This window comes from Carassius auratus, chromosome 24, assembly GCF_003368295.1.
Source record: "Carassius auratus strain Wakin chromosome 24, ASM336829v1, whole genome shotgun sequence".
NCBI lineage: Eukaryota > Metazoa > Chordata > Actinopteri > Cypriniformes > Cyprinidae > Carassius > Carassius auratus.
In genome coordinates, this window is record NC_039266.1 from 22,357,011 (window position 1) to 22,380,021 (window position 23,011).

General features: G+C 34.7%; 1 protein-coding gene across 3 annotated transcripts in view; it reads left to right on the top strand.

The window, feature by feature from the left end:
• LOC113042661 (sodium channel protein type 2 subunit alpha-like) overlaps positions 1-23,011 on the top strand; it is a 95,860-nt gene that overhangs the window by 58,498 nt on the left and 14,351 nt on the right. For all 3 annotated transcript variants that reach the window (XM_026201659.1, XM_026201658.1, XM_026201657.1), the window contains exons 9-16: positions 404-545; positions 1,278-1,475; positions 2,115-2,288; positions 3,580-3,927; positions 9,783-9,891; positions 14,833-15,071; positions 19,056-19,229; positions 20,355-20,711. In XM_026201659.1, the coding sequence (XP_026057444.1) occupies positions 404-545; positions 1,278-1,475; positions 2,115-2,288; positions 3,580-3,927; positions 9,783-9,891; positions 14,833-15,071; positions 19,056-19,229; positions 20,355-20,711 (1,741 nt within the window). The remainder of the gene's footprint in view (positions 1-403; positions 546-1,277; positions 1,476-2,114; positions 2,289-3,579; positions 3,928-9,782; positions 9,892-14,832; positions 15,072-19,055; positions 19,230-20,354; positions 20,712-23,011) is intronic.

Consider the following 23,011-nt stretch of genomic DNA (forward strand, 5'->3'; position numbering starts at 1 on the left):
TCTAAGCGTAAACAACGCTGATTACGTTCATGTGCTCGCTTTCCCCCCGATGGTAAACTATATATATATATATATATATATACTGTATATTGGGTACTCTCCAAAACATTATAATATTATGCAGCGGGAAAATGTATTTATATATACATACTGGATATTTGAGTTTCATAAGTTGTAAGTTCTAATCATTAGAATTTTGAAATGTTTTATTTTGCCTGTAATGAATCTAGGATATATGAAAGTCTCACTTCTTGAAATAAATAAAAAATATTCCAAAAAGATATTCAAATTTTTTTGAGATGCACCTGTGTATACAGGGCAGCAGGCTAAAACTCATTTCCTGTACACAGTAACAGACGCACAGAAGATGCCGCTAATAACCATGTATTCCTGTTTTCCGCAGGAAATGTCCAGATGGTTTTGAATGTATGAAGACCGGACGAAACCCGAACTACGGCTACACAAGCTTCGACACCTTCGGATGGGCTTTTCTCTCGCTTTTCAGACTTATGACACAAGATTACTGGGAAAACCTCTATCATCACGTCAGTAGACTGTCTGTTCACTCTCATCTCATCACACTCAAGCATTACAAACTTCTTTGGTAGCTGGATAACATACGTTTCTTCAAATTAGTATTTTTACTGGAAAAGGATGCATTAAATCAAATAAAGATGCAATCAAATTAATTTTGTTTTGTAATTAATATAAAATACTTAATATTTAATTAAAAAAACTATTAGACAATGAATAGATATGTAATTTATATGCATACACTACCATTTGGGGTTGGTCATTTTATTTATTTTTACATTTTTTTAAAGAAAAAAAATTATGCAGCATTTCTAGTCAGCATTACAATGATGAAAAGTGGCAGTAAAGACATGAATGCATTTCAAATAAATGCTGTTCTTCTGAACTTTCTATTCACTTTCACTATTTCTATTTTTACTATTTTTTTGATTAAATAAATGCAGCACCGGCGAGCATAAAAAACACTAAAACTTTGAAGGGTAGTGGATATGTAAATACTGAATTCAATGCATTTTATTTCTATATCTTGGCATCAAAATGTCAAAAATGATGCTAAAATTTCAGATGGTATTGTATGTAGATATTAAGCCTTTATTCTTGTGTTTTCATCCATTGACTAGGCTGTCTTTGAGAAAGCATTATATTGATCAGTCTGACACTTATTACAAGCTTGTGAACAGATATTTATAAAGTAATCCTCGAGTTCTTGCAGCTGTTGTGATCTGACGTTGTTGTGCTGACAGACGCTGCGCTCGGCGGGAAAAACGTACATGGTGTTTTTTGTGGTGGTGATCTTCTTGGGCTCCTTTTACCTGGTGAACCTGATCCTGGCTGTGGTGGCCATGGCATACGAGGAGCAGAACCAGGCCACCATCGCAGAAGCCCAGCAGAAAGAGCAAGAGTTTCAGCTCGCCATGGAGCAGCTGAAGAAGGAACAGCAGGTACGTCTGCAGGGGGTTCGTAAGTTGATATTGAATCAAATGTAACAGTGAAATAAATAAATGGGTCTGCACAGTTAATCTAAATTAACTGACATTGTGTATGCTGCAGTTAGTTAAGTATCTAATCTGTTTTCACAGTGAAGCTCAGCACATCTTATAATAGAGTGTTTTCAGTGTAAATGTAGTGAACATCTTGAGCATGGGCTGCATATTTAGAAACATGCATTTGCGGAGAAAAGTTTACAGGATTTCACTAATATTCTGCCAACATAAAAGCTTGAATTTGTTAAATCTTTATGGATTGAAAGTTTTACTTTTTGAATAATAGTATTATAACTTATAGTGTACAATAATATATATATTATCACATTGTTTTTATTTCAGAGTATTAATGCAATTTGTTAATAATAATAATATTAATACAAATAAATAAAATTTATATAATATCATATTTCATATAAAAATATTATAAAAAAAATTTATAATTACAAACAGCAATGTGTTTCTGTCAGAATTTTTTCATAATTTAAAGAGGTAAAAAATTATGTAAAAAATAATAATAAATATACCTGATTTAATCAATAACATTCAAAAAGTCATGTAGCATTGTGTCTATAATTTTGACTTTGTGTCTCTCAGGTGGCTCATAAAGCACAAGAAACTGAGTCCATCTTGATGGCCGACGTGTCGCCGTTCTCCACACAAGGAAAAGGAAATCTGGACCGGAGGAAAAACTCGAGACCGCTATCTGAAGGAATGCAGGATGGCAGTAATGACAAATCCGCTAAGATGGACACTATAGAGGAGATGAAGGTAGATTTATCACCCAAAATCATTCATCACTTCTCATGTACTCACCTGCATGCCATTTTATTCTCTGGAAATGTCTCCAGTTAGAGTTAATTTCCAGAAAAAAAATTACTTTTTAGAGTTTTTAAACAAAGTACAGAAACGAAGAACTAACGATTTGTGATCTATCAAAGGAAGTGCATGCGCATCACAGAGCTAGATGCAAGCTGAGCTGTGGTTAAAAAGTGTATAAATATATATATATATATTTTTAAGAAACTGATCGATTGTTTCTATAGATAAGATCCTTATTCCTTGTATAGGAATGTGCAATGTCCTGGAATGTTTTCCTAAATAAAAAAATAATTATTATTATTTGCGATTGAAACTAGCACATTATTATGAAAGGCGATTTGCAAAAATTCATAAAAAATACTCACTTCCTCTGATGGTTTTGTAGCAATAGCCAAAAAAACCATGGGTCAAAATTATTATTTTTTCTTAAGTAAAGATCATTTTCCATGAAGATATTTCATAAATTTCTTACTGTAAATTTATAGAAACTTAATTTCTGATTAGTAATATGCATTGTTAAGAACTTTATTTGGACATCTTTAAAGATGATTTTATCAGTCTTTTTTTGCTCCCTCAGATTCCAGATTTTCAAATAGTTGTATCTCAGACAAATATTGTCCTCTGAACAAACTACACATCAATGGAAAGATGATTTATTCAGCTTCCAGATTAAGTATACATCTGAATTTCAAATTGACCCTTATGACTGGTTTTGTGCTCAAGGGTCACATTACGTTAAAACATCATGTAAAAGTGAATTTTGCACTTTTTCTCTTTAAAAAGTGTTTCCCTTTAAGTCATTTCGTCCTTACATTTCTAGCAAACCCACTCTCTGCTGGTCCGCACTCTGTCCTTACGAGCCTGACAGGAGATCAGGATGCCAATTTTCCAAGTTGATATAATCCTGTAGGGTTTTAATGAAATATATATCTATAAGATACTTTGGTTAATATTTTTCAATAGTAGTGTAAAACAACATCCTATTTATGTTGTCAAAATCAGCTCTGTTCACAGCGAGCCATTTCGTTGCATGTCCCTTTAAATGCTTATGAGCTCTGCTGACCCCGCCCCTCTCTTCTGTGGGGTGACAAGCTATTTTCATGAGACTGTAAGCTTTAGCTGCAGAACTAGCTAACTAGCACATTATTAGGTGATTCAATGGTCACATTTATGTTCAAACATAAATTAAAAAAAGTGAATTTTGCATCCGATGAGTTTCCCTTCATCCTTACGTTTCCAGCAAACCCACTCTCTGTTGGTCCGCACTCTGTCCTTACGAGCCCGACGGGAGAGTCAGGTCAGCATCTTCAACTTCCGGCCGCCAAACAAAGACTCGGAAGTGGACTTCGCCGACGATGAGTTCAGCAATCACGGTGATTCGGACAGCCGCGGCGGCTCGCTGGCTCTGCCCTGGAGCAGGAGACGGACCAGCGCTCAAAGCACCTGCAGCCACAGCTCGCAGTTCTTCTTCCCAAGTCTCAACATCAACGGCAAACTCTTCGTGGCCATGGACCAGAACGGCATCTCGGGCCAGGGCCCGCTGTCTCCGCTGCCCACGTGCACCATGGAGAAGGTCAAAGAGGAAAGCGTAAGTCACTCTGTGCTTCTGATCAAACAAGCAGACACCTGGAAATTGGAAACAGCTTGATTGATTTGTAATAAAGCACCTATAGATGAAGAACCGTGGATAGAATGGTCTCCTGTGGAGAACAGGATCAGTTTCATGTGTCTAGATACTTCTAACAAGTTTGAGTGATACTTTGCAATTTGTTATGCTTAAAGTGTTCAAATTATGTTTTTTCTGTGTATTTGGTGTAATAGAATATGTTGACATGCTTTAATGTAAAAAAACAAAACAAAAGCCCCTCCTTCAGACAAGTCTGCTCTGATTGGCCAGCTGACCCCGTGCATTGTGATTGGCTGAACAACGCAAGCACTTGCTGGAAACGTAACGCTCCTTATCATAATCATGAGTTTCATCTTTCAAAATGAAAGTAAAAATGGTCAATAATGTCCTTAGTTTTACGATCCGCACACACACACACACATACACACACACATACGCGGCATGTAAACTCCACATTTAAGCAAATTCTTAAAATAATAACAAAACATACTTACAGTAGCTTATTCAGAAGCGCCAGATTATTGTAGCAAAGTCAGAATTGCCTCCTCTCCTAGGTTCACGAAACAGTCGTCCATAAAATGTGCTGCTGTTCTTTTGTAAGGAATCTTAAATGCATCTAATTTCGGAAGACCAAACAAAGTGCTTTTGGTTTCTCCTAGATACACACACATCTCCCTGACATGACTGCTTCAACACTAACTGGGTTACTTCTTTCTTTGCATCAACATTTGGGCGGCATTACACTAATATTTCCACATAGTGATGTAGATATGTGGGGGCGTGTCTAAACGAGGTGTTTTAAGGGGGCGTGGCAGAGTCTTAACTTTTATTAAGAATATCTCTTTGGATTTTAGACTTTAGTCTTTGCAACTTTACAGAACTTCAAGATCTTGTAACACTCCAAAGAGAAAGGGGAAAAAAAATCGTATCATATGACCACTTTTTTGTCAATCAGGCATGCCAATAATGGTTAATTGAATAAGAATTAGCCATGGCAAACTTAATAGTGAATACTATTGCAATAATAATAAATAAATTATTAATAATGAAATGAATAATACTAAAAGTAATAATAAAAACCACAAAACAACAACAACAATGTTAAATACAACTGTATAACAACAACACTAATGTTGAATAAGGATAATTAAGTATTATCATTAATTAATTAATATATTAATAATAATAATTAATACTGTTATAATTAATAATAATAACTTTAATAATACTAATAGCAATAATAAATCAACAATAATAAATAATTATTTTTAATTACTAATTAACAAAAACAATAATAATAACACTTGATAATAAACAAATATTAATCATTATGAATTATTAACTTTAATATTAATAATTATAATATTAATTATAATAATAATATAATTATACAATAATACAAAATTTAAATTCTTGTTTAATAAATAATAATATTTATTATTATTATTATTATTATTATTATTATGATTATTTATTTCTTATAATGGTTTTATTGCTATGGTCTATTGATTATATGCCACTAGATGTCTTTTCTGCTCACCAAGGCTGTATTTATTTGATTAAAAATGCAGTTAAAAATGTTAAATAGTATTACAATTTAAATTTTGTATTTAAATGTAAAACATTTTTACAGTATTGAGAATTTGGTCAAATATGACATTTTTTGTGTCAGATTCACTTGTAAACATTGTTAGTTTAAAACAGACATTAATTCAAGGTTAAGTGTTGCATGACGAATCCTACAGCAGCTGAACATTTCCCAGAAACCTCCTCATCTTTTTCAAGGACAGACATAAGAGCTCCAGTCTCTGTGTGTTACAGTTTATTCATACAGTCAGTTCCTCTTTAGCTGTCAGTCACACTGATAACATGCATTACGCTCCTGCCTTCTCTGAGCTGATTTGGATGAGTTCTTTTCTTATATTGGTAGCCTGCAAACATGCTGTGTAATGATTAGTGTTACATAAGAACCTCCACCTCTTTGCTTTTTCCTGGGTTTGCAAATGTTAATTTGTCTGAGTGTCAAACGGAATAACTCAGAGACTCAGGTTATTTTAATGCAATAAGTCTTGGGCCCAGCAAACACTATGGATTTTTTTTTTATTGTCTAGACATTTTGCATTATCAGATATTAAGCTGAAAGCAGCATAATCTAATGGTTTTTACAGTACAAACGTTATTGCAAGGATATTGCATGGATTGCATCTGACAAAAAACCTGTAAGACCATGTCTAGGTCATATTTCATTATATATATATATATATATATATATATATATATATATATATATATATATATATATGTGTGTGTGTGTGTGTATGTATGTGTGTGTGTGTGTGTGATTAGAATTTATAATTATATTCAGTATACTGTAATTTAGCACTTTTACCCAAAGCGATTTACAAAAGAGGAACAAAGACAATTCAGCAAAAAAAAAATAAAAAATATTTGTGTATATTTGGTTATTAAATTATTTATTTATTTATTTTAAAATAATGATAATAATAATAATAATAAAAAAGCAACAACAACAATAACATTAATAACAATAATAATTCTTATTAAAATAAAGAAAAAATATAGAAAAAAATAATAAAAATAAAAATATGCCAGACATGTTCTGAGCAGGTATGTGGAGTTTATTTTTATATATCTCTATTTTATCTCTGCACATACAGTACAGACTTATTTATCAAAACATGACTCAGAGCGTGCAGTGGGGGGTCTGTGATTGGAGAGAGACGTCGCTGTTGCTTTTTCCTGGAAACACAAGTACGCTTCCCAGAATAGCGTCTTATCAGTGCACTCAACGGCTCTGACCAAACGCCATATGAACCTCTTCAGATGCCATATACTGCCATGCATTAAACAGAAATGCACTGCATGCTTAATTAGCAATAACTGCACACATGTGCTACATAAGTGCTGCATAAGTGATTTCCATAGATGCATTTTGTACATGTAAAGAAACGTACAAACATGTATATATATATATATATATATATATATATATATATACATTTAGATACATATAGATTTATTATATTTTGTATAAATACTTGCTTGAAAAACATGATAAATGTTATATTCTTCATCGGCTGAGTAATTTAAGCTATATTAAATTTTATTAGATTACATTTTTCTTTAAACCTTTTGTGAAAAAAATTAAAACAGGCACGAATGAGACACGTATTGATGTACTGCAAGAATAGAGAGATATAAAATTGTTTTATTTTTACACATGTGAGATTACTGAGGTCTTTTTCCATTTATTGTAAATGCAGTCTAGAGAGTTATTTTTTTATGTATTTAAAGTGATTTTCCTTTAATACGAGCTTTTGAAACGGGAAGTATGACATCCTGCCAGAAATATCTGAATTACTCAGAAGGAAAGGAGTCTGAAAACTGTCTGGACTGTGTGATGGAGGCACGGATGCCCTGTTGTCTTGGCGAACTAGTCATGGTTACGTAGCAACAGATGTTGAATAAGAGTCACAGCAGCAGCGTCTCTCTCACACACACACACACACACACACACACACGGCGGTGTTTCCCACTCGTCTGAACAGCAGGAGTGGGTGTTCTGGTGGGCTGCGACGAAGCGCTCCTGCGTCATTCCTTTGATTACCTGCGATCAAAAACACATTATATAATCAGAGGGTCATTGTTACTGACAGACATCATATCATTGACTCGAAGACCTCAGATAAAAAACATTAAAACAGCAAACGGATAAAAGCACTGGACAAAAATTAACGCATTTCCCCAAACACCCATTATCACTGAAGACATCTGCTGCTGAGGGTTAATCGCTGCTTTTATTGGGCTTTTGTTTTGCACTGAACCGAATTGATTTTTAAATGCCATTATTAGTGTTGTAGATTAATGTGTGTGTGTTTGAGTCAATAATACTATATAAAATATTTTTACTGAGCCTTATCTAGAGGCAAAAAAAATCTCAAAGAATTTAGGGCGGAGCTATCCAGAACTCCTTAGCAACCTAATAGTAACACCCTGGCAACCACCTAGCAACCATCCAGTCACCCTAGTGACCACATGGCAATGTGTTCAGCATGGTTCAGAATACTTTAAAACTGCACAGCAACACTTGCAATACTCTTGCAAATGTGAGCTACACTTTAACTACTGCAGAGCAGTACCCTAGCAACCACTCGGTGGCTCTAGCAACCACTCTAGCAGCCACATAAATGTGCTTTTAATTCATCCAGAACACTTATGAACTGCACAGCAACCACAGAGAACACTGTGGCAGTCACAAAGCAACACCCTAGCAACCACCCAAATACCCTATCAGCCACATAGCAACACCCTAACAACCACCCAAACACCTTAACGAATAGTAGTGTGCTTAAAGAATCATTCAGAACTGTGAGGAACTGCACAGTGACATTAAAAATGCCTCTGCAATCACCAGAAAACTATGTAGCAACCACACAGCAACACCCTAGCAATCACCCAAATAACCTAGCAACACCTTAGCAACCATCCAAAAACCCTAACACATTGTAATGTTCTTAAAAATCATTCAGAACAGGTCGCAACTGCACAGCAATGCTAGAAATGCCCCTGCAATCACCCACAATTCTTTAGTAACCACTTAGCAACACTTTAGAAAGCATCTAAACACCCTAGCAACTGCATAACAATGTGGTTAAAATCATTCAGAACATGTAACAACTGCACAGCAGTGCCCTTATAATCAACCAAAACATCAAATAGCAACACCTTAGCAACCATTGAAAGACCCTGACAACCGCATAGCATTGTGTCACTCACATAACCCCGCAGAAACTACATAGCAACACCCTAGCAACCACCCAAGTGTACAGGAACAGGCTTAAAAATAATTCAGAAAAGGAAGCTGCTGTCCAGCGACACTAGAGTTGGCCGTGCATTCAACAACACTGTAGCAACCAGAAAGCAACATACTAGCAACCACCCAAACACCATTAACACATAGCATTGTTGTTAAAAATATTTAAGAACTCAGCAATACTAGAAATGCCTCGGTAGCATCCACATAGAAACACCTTAGAAACCAATTTGTGTGTGAAATTACATATAATTACGATACAATGTATATATTTCATCTTAAAATTATTTAATCTTATTTAATTATTAAAGCGGCATTATATAAGCTATGGCTTGCGCTGCGAGGTTTCTCTGAATGACATCGCATGTACAGTCGGCTAATGAAAGCTCTGTAAAATTGGTCTGTATGAAAGTTGTCTTATTGTAAATTAACTGATTTTGAGGACTGCACATTGGGTATTGTTCAAAGATCTGGTGAGAGCGCATCTGTAGACAGCACGTGTCATATGGGGTCGCGTGGTGTATTCTTGACAAAAGAGTGACCAAAGGCGTAAAGGAAAGCGTGTGCAGAATGCCCTTATATGGAGATGATCTATAAATAACCTTGTGCGCGTCATTTAGAATACTCCAAATTCACTAACATTATGAAGAGGTTAAGAAAAAATTCATCTGTGAGCGCAATTACAGTTTTTGTGAAAAGTTCGAATGTGCATATAAATACAAATAATTTACGCAAATATTAGTGAATGGTCTTTAAATATTTTTGAAAATACATAGCAACACCCGAGAAACCAACTAGTTCCCTAGCAACTATAAACTTTGGTCTTATTTTGTTTTCTTGCATTCTAAATGGTATGATAGATATTATATTAAAACACCATACAGTGAATTGGATTACAAGAGAGATAACTGAATGCTATAAATCTGCTCTCATTTATTTCATTATGAAGGCATTTAAATGACTGCAGTTGTTGGTTTTTCAGGGACACAACTCCACCAATGAGCTGAGCACTATGCTGCTGCCCCAGCAGTCCCAGGAGGGCCGAGACCGGACCCTGAGCGCCACCAGCTACATCACTGACGCTATGGAAGGTAAGACAGAAACACAACACAACAAAAACCAACAAACCAACCACAATCATGCACGTGCCAACAACGAGATATTAACCCTGAAATAACTCCATATGCACATGGAATCCACATGAAATCGTTTCCTGCTAGGTGCGTGCGAGGACTGGAGAAGCGTCTCCATCTGCTCGCAGTTAATATAGTCCCCCGAGACGCCGCACACTGTTGTTATTCAGAGGAAAGGTGTAACCCTCCCCGCTGTTGCTTCATCATAACACAGCCAGACTGTGACATCACATGGGTGGCACAAGAGCCAGACTCTTCCCTGAGTGTTTTAGCGACTAAATAATAGCGTAACAGAATGTCCTCGCAGTTCAAATCTGTTATGCCCATCAGGACAAACTGTTTTGACCGCCTCTAGAAGTTTGTGTATAAATAAATCAAGTGATAAATTCATTTTCATTGTTTGCGACGTTCCCGCTGGGAAATGTGTGAAGGCTCATTCAGACGATGGACGACAAATATAGGGAACTAGATATCCACACATCTGTAACGATAACAACACAGAGGAGCGATGTCCTTGGAATCACTGTCAGAGCAATATTTTTCTAGCTGAAGAATGATAAAATCATTGACAGCCAATCAGAATCCAACCAACTTTAATAAGCGAAAGTGCACGCTTATAAGAAACAGAAAAATATTTTACACTGATGTGGACGTTAGTTATATTAATAGTCGGAACAATATAATCGAAATCAATTTTAGACATCTTTTTTCCAGCTGTTTAACGAAATTATGTATTTAAAGTCGCAGACGACAGAACATCAGCACACGCTTATAATAAACTAAATGTTTTTGTACACAGAAGTAAGAGCTAATTATCTTAATAGTAATCGTTCAAAGTTCGTTCACACCAAGGACAGTAGCTACAATGATAACTAAAATGTTTTAATAATTACTTTAATTCTGCAAGGATAATAATAACAACATAGAGGAATGATATCGCTGAAATCGTCTTCAGAATGATTTTTTCCCAGCCAATCAGAATCCACCTTTTAAGTTTAACGAGTTTAACGAAATTGGGTGTTTAAAGTAACAGAAGACTAAACAACAGGTTGCGCTTATAATAATTAACAAAAAATATTGCCCACTGGCATGGACACGAATGTAATTTTTTTGTTGCTAATATACAGTTATTAGTCCTTAAAGTGAAGTAACATGGAGAAACATTAGATTATTGCCATCTTTTATTAATACAGACATCGGGATTCTTCATCAAAATCAATTGAAGACAGTTTTCTGTCATGCAGTTAGTGTGCTTTCCTCACTAGAGGATAAGAAATGAACAAAAATGGCCCATAGAGAGTTTTTTTCTGGACTCCTGATTGGTCAGCACAAAAGATGCTAACAGAAGAAGGCCTGAGCTTACAGGATATGAGTTTAGATCTGCAAGTATAAGAAAACGCCAAACCTCATTATCACACATGTGAAAGCTGACACGGCAGAACAGCAACAGTCTAGATTTATTATAATGAGGGTGTTTTGTCAGATGTTACTTACATACATGTGTGATAGATTGCCAGCTACCGCTTATTGGTTTATTTGTATATAAATAAGTTGACACTGGAACAGCCGTATTGCAAAAATACTCAGACATACCCTTTACAGAAGTTTATAGTCATTCATAATCATTGTTTCTGACCATAATTTTACTATTCATGGCCTGAATTTTATACTCTGCACAGTTTAATCATTCCTATTTTCTATGACAGGAGTAAATTAGTTTGTCACATTAGTACATTAATGATTTTATACTTGAATAATAACTGTACAACGGTTTTAACCTAAATAATGATCAGCTCGAGAGCAAACACAAATTACATCTACAGTAGAAGCGAATGGTATGATGAAGTATCTGTATTTGCCTCAACAACTACCCTAGCTACACCCTAGCAACCACCTAGGAACTGCCCAGATCCACAAGCAAGTACCCAGAACACCCTAGCAACCACAAAACAATTTGAGACAACCCAGAATGCCTTAGCTCACAGAAACCCCCTAGAAACAACACAGACACCCTAGAAACCACTAAACCCCCTAGAAACAACTCAGACATCCTAGAAATCCCCAAGAAACAACTCAGACATCCTAGAAAACCCTAGAACCCACAAGAAACAATGCAGATACCAAACAACCCCCTTAAAACAATCCAGACACACAAGCAATCCCCTAAAAACAACACAGACATGCTTGCAACCCCTAGAAACAACTCGGACACCCTAGAAACCCCCAGACCTCCTAGCAACCCCCTAGAAACAACACAGACACCCTAGAAACCCCTTAGAAACAACTGGACACCCTAGCAACCCCCTAGAAACAACACAGATGCCATAGAAACCCATAGAAACAACACAGACACCATATAAACCCCTTAGAAACAACCGGATATCCTAGCAACCCCCTAGAAACAACACTGACTCCATAGAAACCCCTAGAAACAACTCAAACACCATAGAAACCCACAAGAAACAATACAGATACCCAAGCAATCCCCTAGAAACAAGATAGACACCATAGCAACCCCTAAAACCCCCAAGAAAGCCCCAGATATCATAGCAACACCCTAGAAACAACACAGACACCCTAGAAACCCCTTAGAAACAACTGGACATCCTAGCAACCCCCTAGAAACAACACAGATGCCATAGAAATCCCTAGAAACAACACAGACACCATATAAACCCCTTAGAAACAACCGGATATCCTAGCAACCCCCTAGAAACAACACTGACTCCATAGAAACCCCTAGAATCAACTCAAACACCCTAGAAACCCACAAGAAACAATACAGATACCCAAGCAATCCCCTAGAAACAAGATAGACACCATAGCAACCCCTAAAACCCCCAAGAAAGCCCCAGACATCATAGCAACACCCTAGAAACAACACAGACACCCTAGAAACCCCTTGGAAACAACTGGACATCCTAGCAACCCCCTAGAAACAACACAGACGCCATAGAAACCCCTAGAAACAACACAGACACCATATAAACCCCTTAGAAACAACCGGACATCCTAGCAACCCCCTAGAAACAACACTGACTCCATAGAAACCCCTAGAAACAACTCAAACACCCTAGAAACCCACAAGAAACAATACAGATACCCAAGCAATCCCATAGAAACAAGATAGACACCATAGCAACCCCTAAAACCCCCAAGAAAGCCCCAGACATCATAGCAACACCCTAGAAACAACACAGACACCCTAGAAACCCCTTAGAAACAACTGGACATCCTAATAAACCCCCTAGAAACAACACAGACGCCATAGAAACCCCTAGACACAACTCAAACACCCTAGAAACCCACAAGAAACAATACAGATACCCAAGCAATCCCCTAGAAACAAGATAGATGCCATAGCAACCCCTAAAATCCCCAAGAAAGCCCCAGACATCATAGCAACACCCTAGAGACAACACAGACACCCTAGAAACCCCTTAGAAACAACCAGACAGCTATATAATTAACATTATTACTTTTTATTTTATAGTTTCATGGACGAACAAAAGACTCATAGTTCAGCTCATAGTTAAAACTCACAAACAATGTTACATGTCATCTGTAGTTTAGCTCCTGCTGTGTTGAGGTGAACGCGGTGTTAACCGAAGGTCTGTTTGTTGGTCAGTTTCTCTTGTGGAGGATGAAATAAAGGCTGACAGGTCGACTGCACCCGCTGTGGTCCATCACACCACCGCAGTGGCGCATCGCAGGAGTTAGTAGCACATTACCACCGCAGAGCCAAATCTAGAGCCACAAGATGTCCGTCTCTGTCTCATTTCTCATTAGAACACTTACAGTTTCCTCCTAAGCATGCATCCTCACTTGTCAAGTATGATTCATCCTCAGTTGGGTAGAAAAACAACATGCTAACCTTTCATTGTGACCTATTCATGTGGTGTTTGATACAAGCCAAGAATTTCAATGCTGAGCTGTAAATTACGCATTTGTCTATAGTTATTGAATCAAATGCATTGAAACATTTGTTTAGGATATGTTTACGTACAGTCAGACTGCTAAATAGACTAAAGATGTTTTGATTTAATGTATTCACGCAGACAGGTAAACAGCCCATCCTTACACTACAGTAAATTTATGCTTTAATATTATGCATAAAATGCCTCCTACCCGACATATTATCATTGAAATGAGCCCTGAGAAATAAACCTGTCTCTGACTACATTAAAGTCTTAAAACAGGAACAAACTACACGGAGAACCAATCAGAAACACTAGACACCTGTCAATCATTGTGTACTCTCAGGCATGCTGGCATTTCATTGGCTGGCATGTCTGTAAAGGGTGGAGTTTAAACATTGGTTGAAGTTAGTAAAATGGCTGAACTTAACTTTTATATATAAAATAAATAAATAAATAAATAAGCATTTATTGTTTATAAAAGCATTTTATAATGAAATATTGTGAACTTGTAAATGTAAATGTAAATTAGCACAAGTATATTTGTAGCAATAGCCAACAATACATTGTATCGGTCAAAATGATCAATATCTCTTTTATGCCAAAAATCATTAGGATATTAAGTAAAGATCATGTTCCATGAAGATATTTTGTAAATTTCCTACTGTAAATATATCAAAACATAATTTTTGATAAATAATATGCATTGCTAAGAACCTCATCTGAACAACTTTAAAGATGATTTTCTCAATATTTAGATTTTTTCGCTCCCTCAGATTCCAGATTTTCAAATAGTTGTATCTCGGACAAATATTGAACCATACATCAATGGAAAGATGATTTATTCAACTGACCTATGACATGATTAGTGGTCTCATATGGTCAGTTTAAGCATCCTGTACAGCCAAATGTTGTTTTTGGGAAGAAAATGAAGCTTTGTTAGTAAGGATGCATGGGTAATTTGTTCTCCGCTGGTTGACAGAGCTGGAGGAGGCGCAGCAGAAGTGTCACCCGTGCTGGTACGTGTTTGCACAGAAGTACCTGGTGTGGACGTGTTCCCCCAACTGGCTGAAGGTGAAGGAGTGGGTGAAGTTCATGGTGAATGATCCGTTCCTGGATCTGACCATCACTATCTGCATCGTTCTCAACACGCTCTTCATGGCTCTGGAACACTATCCCATGACAGACGAGTTCAACCGCATGCTGTCTGTGGGGAACCTGGTGAGCATATATTATTATGTTTTGTTATATTTATTTATATTGATATATTTAATCTTTAAATAATTATATTATATTAAATAAAAAAATAATGTATGCATTTATATAAATGTATACTAAAATTCAGAAGGTTTTGGGTTTTTACATTTTTTTTAAAGACGTCTCTTCTGCATTTAGTATTGATCAAAATACAGTAAAAATTTTCAAACAGCAGCCAGCGCAGTGTAATCTGGTTGCATTTATCAAATATTAGCAAATCTAGTGAGTGTGCAATGAATAAAGCTGTGTAGTGCAGAAACAGTGGAAGCAGCATGTTGTTTGAGGATCCTGTAGATGGGAGTCATTCGAGGACGTTGAGATCAATACGGTCGAGGTGACGGTTAGTTTGTGCATGACTGACGGCATTATCGACTCTGTCATCTGTAGATTAAAGTTAAGAGCATGTTAGTTACAGACAGCAACACCTCCGACAGCCTCCACAAACACAATCTTGTGTTAGATGTTGTTTGTCCAGCCACGATGAAGACTCAAACTCACTGAGAATTAAATTTATTCTGAAGTCTACAGAATAACATAGTTTGATATATAATATTTTTCAAAAAGTTTTCTTTATTGTAACATCTTTGGAAATTTTTGTCCAGCCTTGCTAAACTGTGAATGTATCTAAGGCTGTCAATAACATATCTGGCTATATTTTAACCTAAAATCTAAAGAAAACTAAATTATTAAATTTATTTTATATTTATATTTATATTTTTTCTTTATTTGTAAAATTTAATTTAATTTAATTTAATTTAATTTAATTTAATTTAATTTAATTTAATTTAATTTAATGTGACCTGAATGTGTTTCTGAAATTCACGTTCAACAAGGACAATGTTTTCCCAGAAAGATCTAAAAATACAAATAAATTAATAATACATTTTTTTGCATAATGTTATATATTTCATACATTTTACAGCTTAAAAAAATTAAAGGTTTTCTTATTGTAACATTTTTCTTCCTTATGTCAAATTTTTTTATTTTTTTTTTGTATTATATTAATATTATTTTTTATAATGCTTAAATGTGAATATCACTAAGGTTATCAAGAACATTTAATATTTTAGTATAAAATCTAAAGAAACTTATCTACTTATTTTATTATAAAAATTATTTTATTTAATTTTAAAAGTGACCTGCTTAGTGATCGCCCGATGTGTGTTTTGTTTTTTTTTGACAGCTGATGCCGATATCTTGAAAAGCAGGGTGGCTGATGGCCGATATAAAGCCAATATAATTTTATTTATTTTAATTTATATTTAAGAAATTTGAAATCAGTTGAAAATGGATTAAAAATAATTGTGCAAGAAAAATACTTGTACTTTAAAAGACAAAGCATTTTTCACAAATAAATAAATATTTAATACAAATCTTATTAAACAGGAAGTAAACACTTTAACCAACAGGACACTAAGTATTCTGGGAAGTGCATTGGAATTGTTCAAGCCTATATATATCTTTTTTTTTTTTTCAAATGAGGCGAGGGTAAAAAAAAACATATCGGCTGATGCCGATATTTGAAAAAAATACCGATATATCGGTTGACCACTTGACCTTACTGTGTTTTCATGACATTCCCCTTTTTTTCAGAAAAACTTTGCATATGATTCATGAAACAAAGATTATTTTTAAGCTTTCCTAATTGCTCACAGAGACATGAGATGTGGATTATGCTGTTGGTGTGAATGGTTGAGTTGTGATGTTTGGCTTACGCAGCATTAGTCTTTGAGAGAGAGACGTGCAGACAGTCGTGAGTCAGCTCTCTGGTGAGTCACGCGTGTGTTAGCGTGTCTCCGGCCCGCGGTCACAGCGGCTCAGAGTTGTTTGTAATCTGTGTTAGATGGAAAAACTCACACTGACGGCTGGAGAGACGCAGGAGACCCGCAGGATTCTGGCTCAGAGCTCAGCAGTCTTTCATTTAAATGTCTCATATGTTTCTCCAAAAATGTCTTCAGAGGAAGGCATTCATGCAATGAGATTACAGAGGCATAATGTTCATGTGGATTGCAGCTCAGATCATTTGACTTTGGGAGGTTTTTATGAGAAATTAGTTAACATCTTTTGACTGGGAACTTTGTCAAATGTGAGAAAAATCTGAGACTTTGATAAGAAACTGCTCTCATGTAATTTCATTGGAGATTTTAAAAAGATTTAATTTGAATTTGAGGAATGTAAAATCTCATGTTCAAAAAGAAGAATCTGTGTTATTTAGTTTTATGTAATATTAAATTATTTAATGTTTTGGATTACTTTTTTATTTCATTCTTCATTTTAATTTTGGTAAAATTGTATATATTTTTTTTATTTACTAATTAATGTGTTTATTGTACTACTACATCATGGTTGCATTTATTTAGTTGTTTAATAAAAACATTTTATTAATTCATTTTCATTTTTGTACTTTCAATTTAATATTTAATATTTAAATTCTCATTTAATAAAGATAATCTAACGAGAATCAAAGTTGAGAGCAATGAAAACTACCAGAAAAAAAAAATTAATTGATAAAATAAATAAATAAATGTGTGGGTGAATGGGTTTAATTAACATGAAAATAAGCCTAAATATAGATTCATTTTATTATTTAAATATTTATTTTAATGTGTTTTTAATGTCTAACGTTATTTCATTTGATAAATAATAATATAATAATAATAATAATAATAATATTAACATTATTTCATTTGAACTCATTCATTATTTTCTGGAATTTCTTTTACTTCATTTACTGCATTTTTGTTTTCATATTAAACTTTTTATGATTACAATTTTCTGTGAAGCACTTTAAATTACCACTGTGTATGAAATGTGCTATATAAATTAACTTGCCTATTTCTTTATTTACTTTATTCGTTCATTCTTTTTTTGGTGGACTGAAATGTGAGTTGAGCGAGTTTCTACGAGCAGAGGACGTGGATGTTCCTCCAGATCTGGGTTTATTGGGGAGATTAAAGCAGTAATTAGGGGCTGCTCTTCTGCTCTGCTCATCTTCACAGGACGTGTTTCTCTCAGATGTCCTCTGTGTCACGTATCACAGTCACATCCAAACACACGGCTCCCAGAAACAAGAAACAGAGCAGCTGTAGAAAACAAACAGAGCGAACCGCCAACACATGCCCCGCCCCTTCCGTCTTCGCTTTAATAATTGTAAAGCACTCTGCAGAAAATAAAAATTAAAGAAGAAAATTTAATTTAAAAAATAATAAATCTGTGTTACATTAAGAGGTCACATCCAGTTGATAGTTTTAGTTCACAATAAAAATGAGCAGATTGAAAATATATTTTGTTTGCTAAATTTAATATTATTATTTTTTGTCATGTGCTTTTGTTTTAGTAGCTTTTTCATATCTTTGGATTTAGCTTGAATTGATTTTTATTTCCTATGGAATGATATTTCGGACTTTCGCTTAAACGAAAATACAAACGGTAATGAGCGATTTTCATTTGCGTTTGGATTATGTCACATTTTATGCGCCCCACAAATTGAAAACGCAATTGCAAATACAATTTACAATTCCTTTTGAATAATGTCCGGAATATCATTCCATATATTTCAGTTTTAGAAATTGTATTTCACAAATTCCTATGTGTTTTTAATTTATTTTAGTTAACAATAAAAACTCTGAGTAGAACAAATATACTTAATATCAATGAAAAAGTATATTGTGCATAAATAAATAAAAAATGAAGCTTGCTTGACTATTAAGCACTCAAAATGCTTAATATTATTTTAATATAATAAAATTTAATAAAACTTAAATTACTCAGCCGGTGAAGAATATCACACTAAACTTTTATCATGTTTCTTCAAGCTAGTCTATATATATATGTGTGTGTGTGTGTGTGTGTGTGTTTCTTGTAGCTCACGCAGTTTGATTGGATTTGTTGCAAGTCCTTTAATAAAAGCATCTGTCATGAATGTGAATCTGCTGCTGTTCTTCTCAGGTGTTCACAGGCATCTTCACAGCGGAGATGGTTCTGAAGATCATCGCTATGGATCCGTATTATTACTTTCAGCAGGGCTGGAACATCTTTGACAGTCTGATCGTGAGTCTGAGTCTCATGGAGCTGGGTTTGTCCAACGTGGAGGGTTTGTCCGTCCTGCGCTCCTTCAGACTGGTAAAACACGCTCCAGATTCACTCAGAATATTGTTCTATTCACTTGCATTTCTATGTCCCTTTTAGAATTCTTAAAAAGCCCTTAATCCCAGCTGACAAGTACATGTTTCTAGCTTTCTCATTAAGTTATGAAAATGTCATTTCTGAACAATTAAAGATTCCAATTTTAGTATTAGAAATGTTTTTTCTTGGTTATGGAAATGTTCAGGGAACATTCTGTTTTATCATTTTCAAACACTGTTGGAATGTTACATTTTTAATGTTCTGAAACATTTAAAAACCTCCAACTGAAACATTCTTTTTGAGTTTCTTTATTTACATATAGAATACTTATTTTAAAGCTTATCTATTTATATACATTTATTTATTTATTTATATACAATGCTTCTTTAAAAGCTTTATACATTTATTAACATTTTGAATACTTCTTGAAAGCTTAAATATTTATTTGTTTATATACATTTATTTATTTATTTATATGCAATGCTTCTTTAAAAACTTTTAATTATTTATTTGTTTATTTTTTGAATAATTCTTAAAAGTGTATTTATTAATTTATTTCACATTTTTGACTACTTTAAAAGCTTGTTTATTTATTTAGTTATATACATTTATTTATATACAATGCTTCTTTAAAAGTTTGCTTATTTTTTATTTATTTGTATACATTTACATACTTCTGTAAAGACTTGTATTAATTTATTTACATTTTGAATGTTTTAAAATGCATTAATTTATTCATTCATTTATATACAATACTTCTTTGAATTATTTTATTTATATATATTGTTAATACTTCTATAAAGGATGCTTTAATTATTTAGTTATACATTTGGACTACTTCTTTAAAAGCTTATTTATTTATTTGGTTATATACATTTATTTATATACAGTGCTTCTTTAAAAGTTTGCTTATTTGTTTATTTGTATACATTTTGAATACTTCGGTAAAAACGTCCTGTGTTTATAAAAATTTTGCATGCTTCTTTAAAATGTATTTATTTATTTATTTATTTGTATCTCAGCATAATGCAGTTGGGTAATAATTTTCAAGATGCATTGCTTTGTTATGAGCGCTTTATATTGAATATCACTGAAAACATCTCTTCTTCTCCTTCTCCTCAGCTGCGAGTCTTCAAGCTGGCGAAGTCGTGGCCGACGCTGAACACGCTCATAAAGATTATCGGGAACTCGGTGGGCGCTCTGGGGAACCTGACCCTGGTTCTGGCCATCATCGTCTTCATCTTCGCTGTGGTCGGCATGCAGCTGTTCGGGAAGAACTACGAGTCGTGCGTCTGCAAGATCTCCAGGGACTGTACGCTGCCCCGCTGGCACATGAAGGACTTCTTCCACTCGTTCCTCATCGTTTTCCGGGTCTTGTGCGGAGAGTGGATTGAGACCATGTGGGACTGTATGGAAGTGGCGGGTCAGCCACTCTGCATCCTGGTCTTCATGCTGGTCATGGTCATCGGTAACCTGGTGGTGAGTGCTGGAGCTCTTTTTATTCTCACTGGCTTCTTGCTGCGGCTCAAAGCGCCTTCACCTTTTGAAGAAAGCGAGCTGAATCTTATGGAGGTTTTGGAGGTGTTTCTTTGTTGTCATTGTGTCTCAAAGCAGCTTTACATATTTTAGTGAAATAATCTGAAGACTTTAATTTATAAAAAAAATGATTGGTTCAAAAACTACTACTTTAACGTTAAAAAAAAAAAAAAAATTTTGAAATAAATTGTATTTTATATTTTCTGCTTAATGCTAAAATTAGTGTTTATTATTTTCTTTTGTAATTTTGTTGTGCGTTTTTGTTGTTTTAATTAATTTTTGTTGCTTTATAATTACATAAATTGTTTTATTAATTTTTATTCAGTTTTAGTTTACATTATTATAGTTAAATAATAATGAAATGATGAAAGGTTTATGGATATATTTTTTTTAAAGCTAAGAAGTGCAATCTTCATTATCCGGGTCATTTTTGACCCGTGGACAGTGTGAATCAGGCAGTGTGTGATCGTTAGGGAAAGCATGCTGGCGGGTTTGTAATTGTGTGTTTAGATTGGCTTTTGTTTAAAATGTCTCTGAACACTCATGACAGACATGTTTCATAAAGCACCACCGCTGCTAAAACCTGCTGAGGGTCATATTTACACCGTCTCTGATTAACTCAGACCGCTTACATCATGAACTCTGTTTGAAACTCGTCCTCGCTGATTAAAATGATGTGAAAAACAAAAATGGATGAAGTAATTAAAATGATCTCTTTTGATTTGAATGTGTACTCGGGTAATTAATGGGTCATTTCACTGTGCATATGTTTATTTGAAAGACCTGTGATACATTTGTTATTTAGTGGACGGTTCTTAATCAAAATCTTCATGTGCACTAATTGCACCTGGAGTGTCTGGGGTGAATTTTTTGGCTCAGTGGCTCATGGGTAATTGATCTCAGTAACTCACTAGGTCCCCAAACATAAGATTGAACCTCAATGTTTGTGCATGTGTTTAAAGCAGAAATGTGGAATTTTAGCACCCCTAGTGGCACCCAATTGAACTGCAAAAACAATGATTGTCTCCACACAGGTTTACAGCATTGGAATGTTTGGGTTCAGTGATTTAGACTGCATTTATCTGATTAAGATTCAGTATAAAATTTGATATATTTTTCTAATTTTAAACAGCTGTTTTCTATGTGAATATCTTTAAAACTATAATTTATTTCTGTGATGTGCAGCTGTATTTTCAGAAGTATTGTGATTTTTTTTTTATCCTACAAAAAATGCGAGTATCACCCCTGAGCTCAGTTGCAAAGGCAAATCCTGTGAGATTTCTCCATCTAGACTGTGTGCATGCTGTAAAACAAGTGTGCAGATTGCACCTGGGCCTGTTTAGAAGATATTGATATTACATAAGCAAGGGTTTGGTGCAGATGGAAGCAGTTTCACCAGAACGATTAACACATGCAAATGTGAGACACTGTGTGTCTGTCGGTATGAGGGCTTTTCCGTCCTAGCTGTCGGACTAATGATTGTGCTGGTGCTGGTCGGAAAGAATCATCTCTGCATTTCAGAAAGGCTGTGGATGCGTGGCGTTGCTCGAATATTGCGACCCGATCTTTCTTGCATGATTTCATTTGCATACGGCAGTTAAAGGTCAAATAGTTACCTTTGTTACACCATTGATATTTTTAGCTCATTGTGACTGGTCACTTAGAGACTGTGGAAGAATTTAGAAGGGCCGGAGGGCGTGATGCATGGTATGCTGGGTAATATGTTTTACATTTGCACACATATCATTTGAATTGCAAACGCTCCGGTGCTTGATTTGTTTTGAGAGCTGAACTCAAGATGCACGTTGATTTTTCAGTCTGAGATCCAAATATAGTGAGCTGCCTATCTAGGTGGTATTTTAAGGCATCAAACATCAGTATTTTAAGATGTTTGTGTCTTTTTTTGCAAAGGCAACAATCCCAGAATACATTGTGACACGTTTAGTGAAAGAAATCTATGTGGTGGACGAGAGAAATGCAGAATATTTCCTTACATAAATATATACATAAATGTTTAGCTGTTGTGGTGTTCATTTACGCTGTTTATACAAGTATTGCAGTGATATATAATCTAGAACATATTAATAACAAGTTTTGTAATACAAAAAAATGTATGTCACTGCCAATACTTTTAGAAATGAATGTTTCATTCTGAGTGGTGTTGATGAATAAAAAAGGTTCAAATGTAGAAATGGACTGTTTATGCAGTATTTGTCTGTTTAATTAAATTAAATTAAATTTAA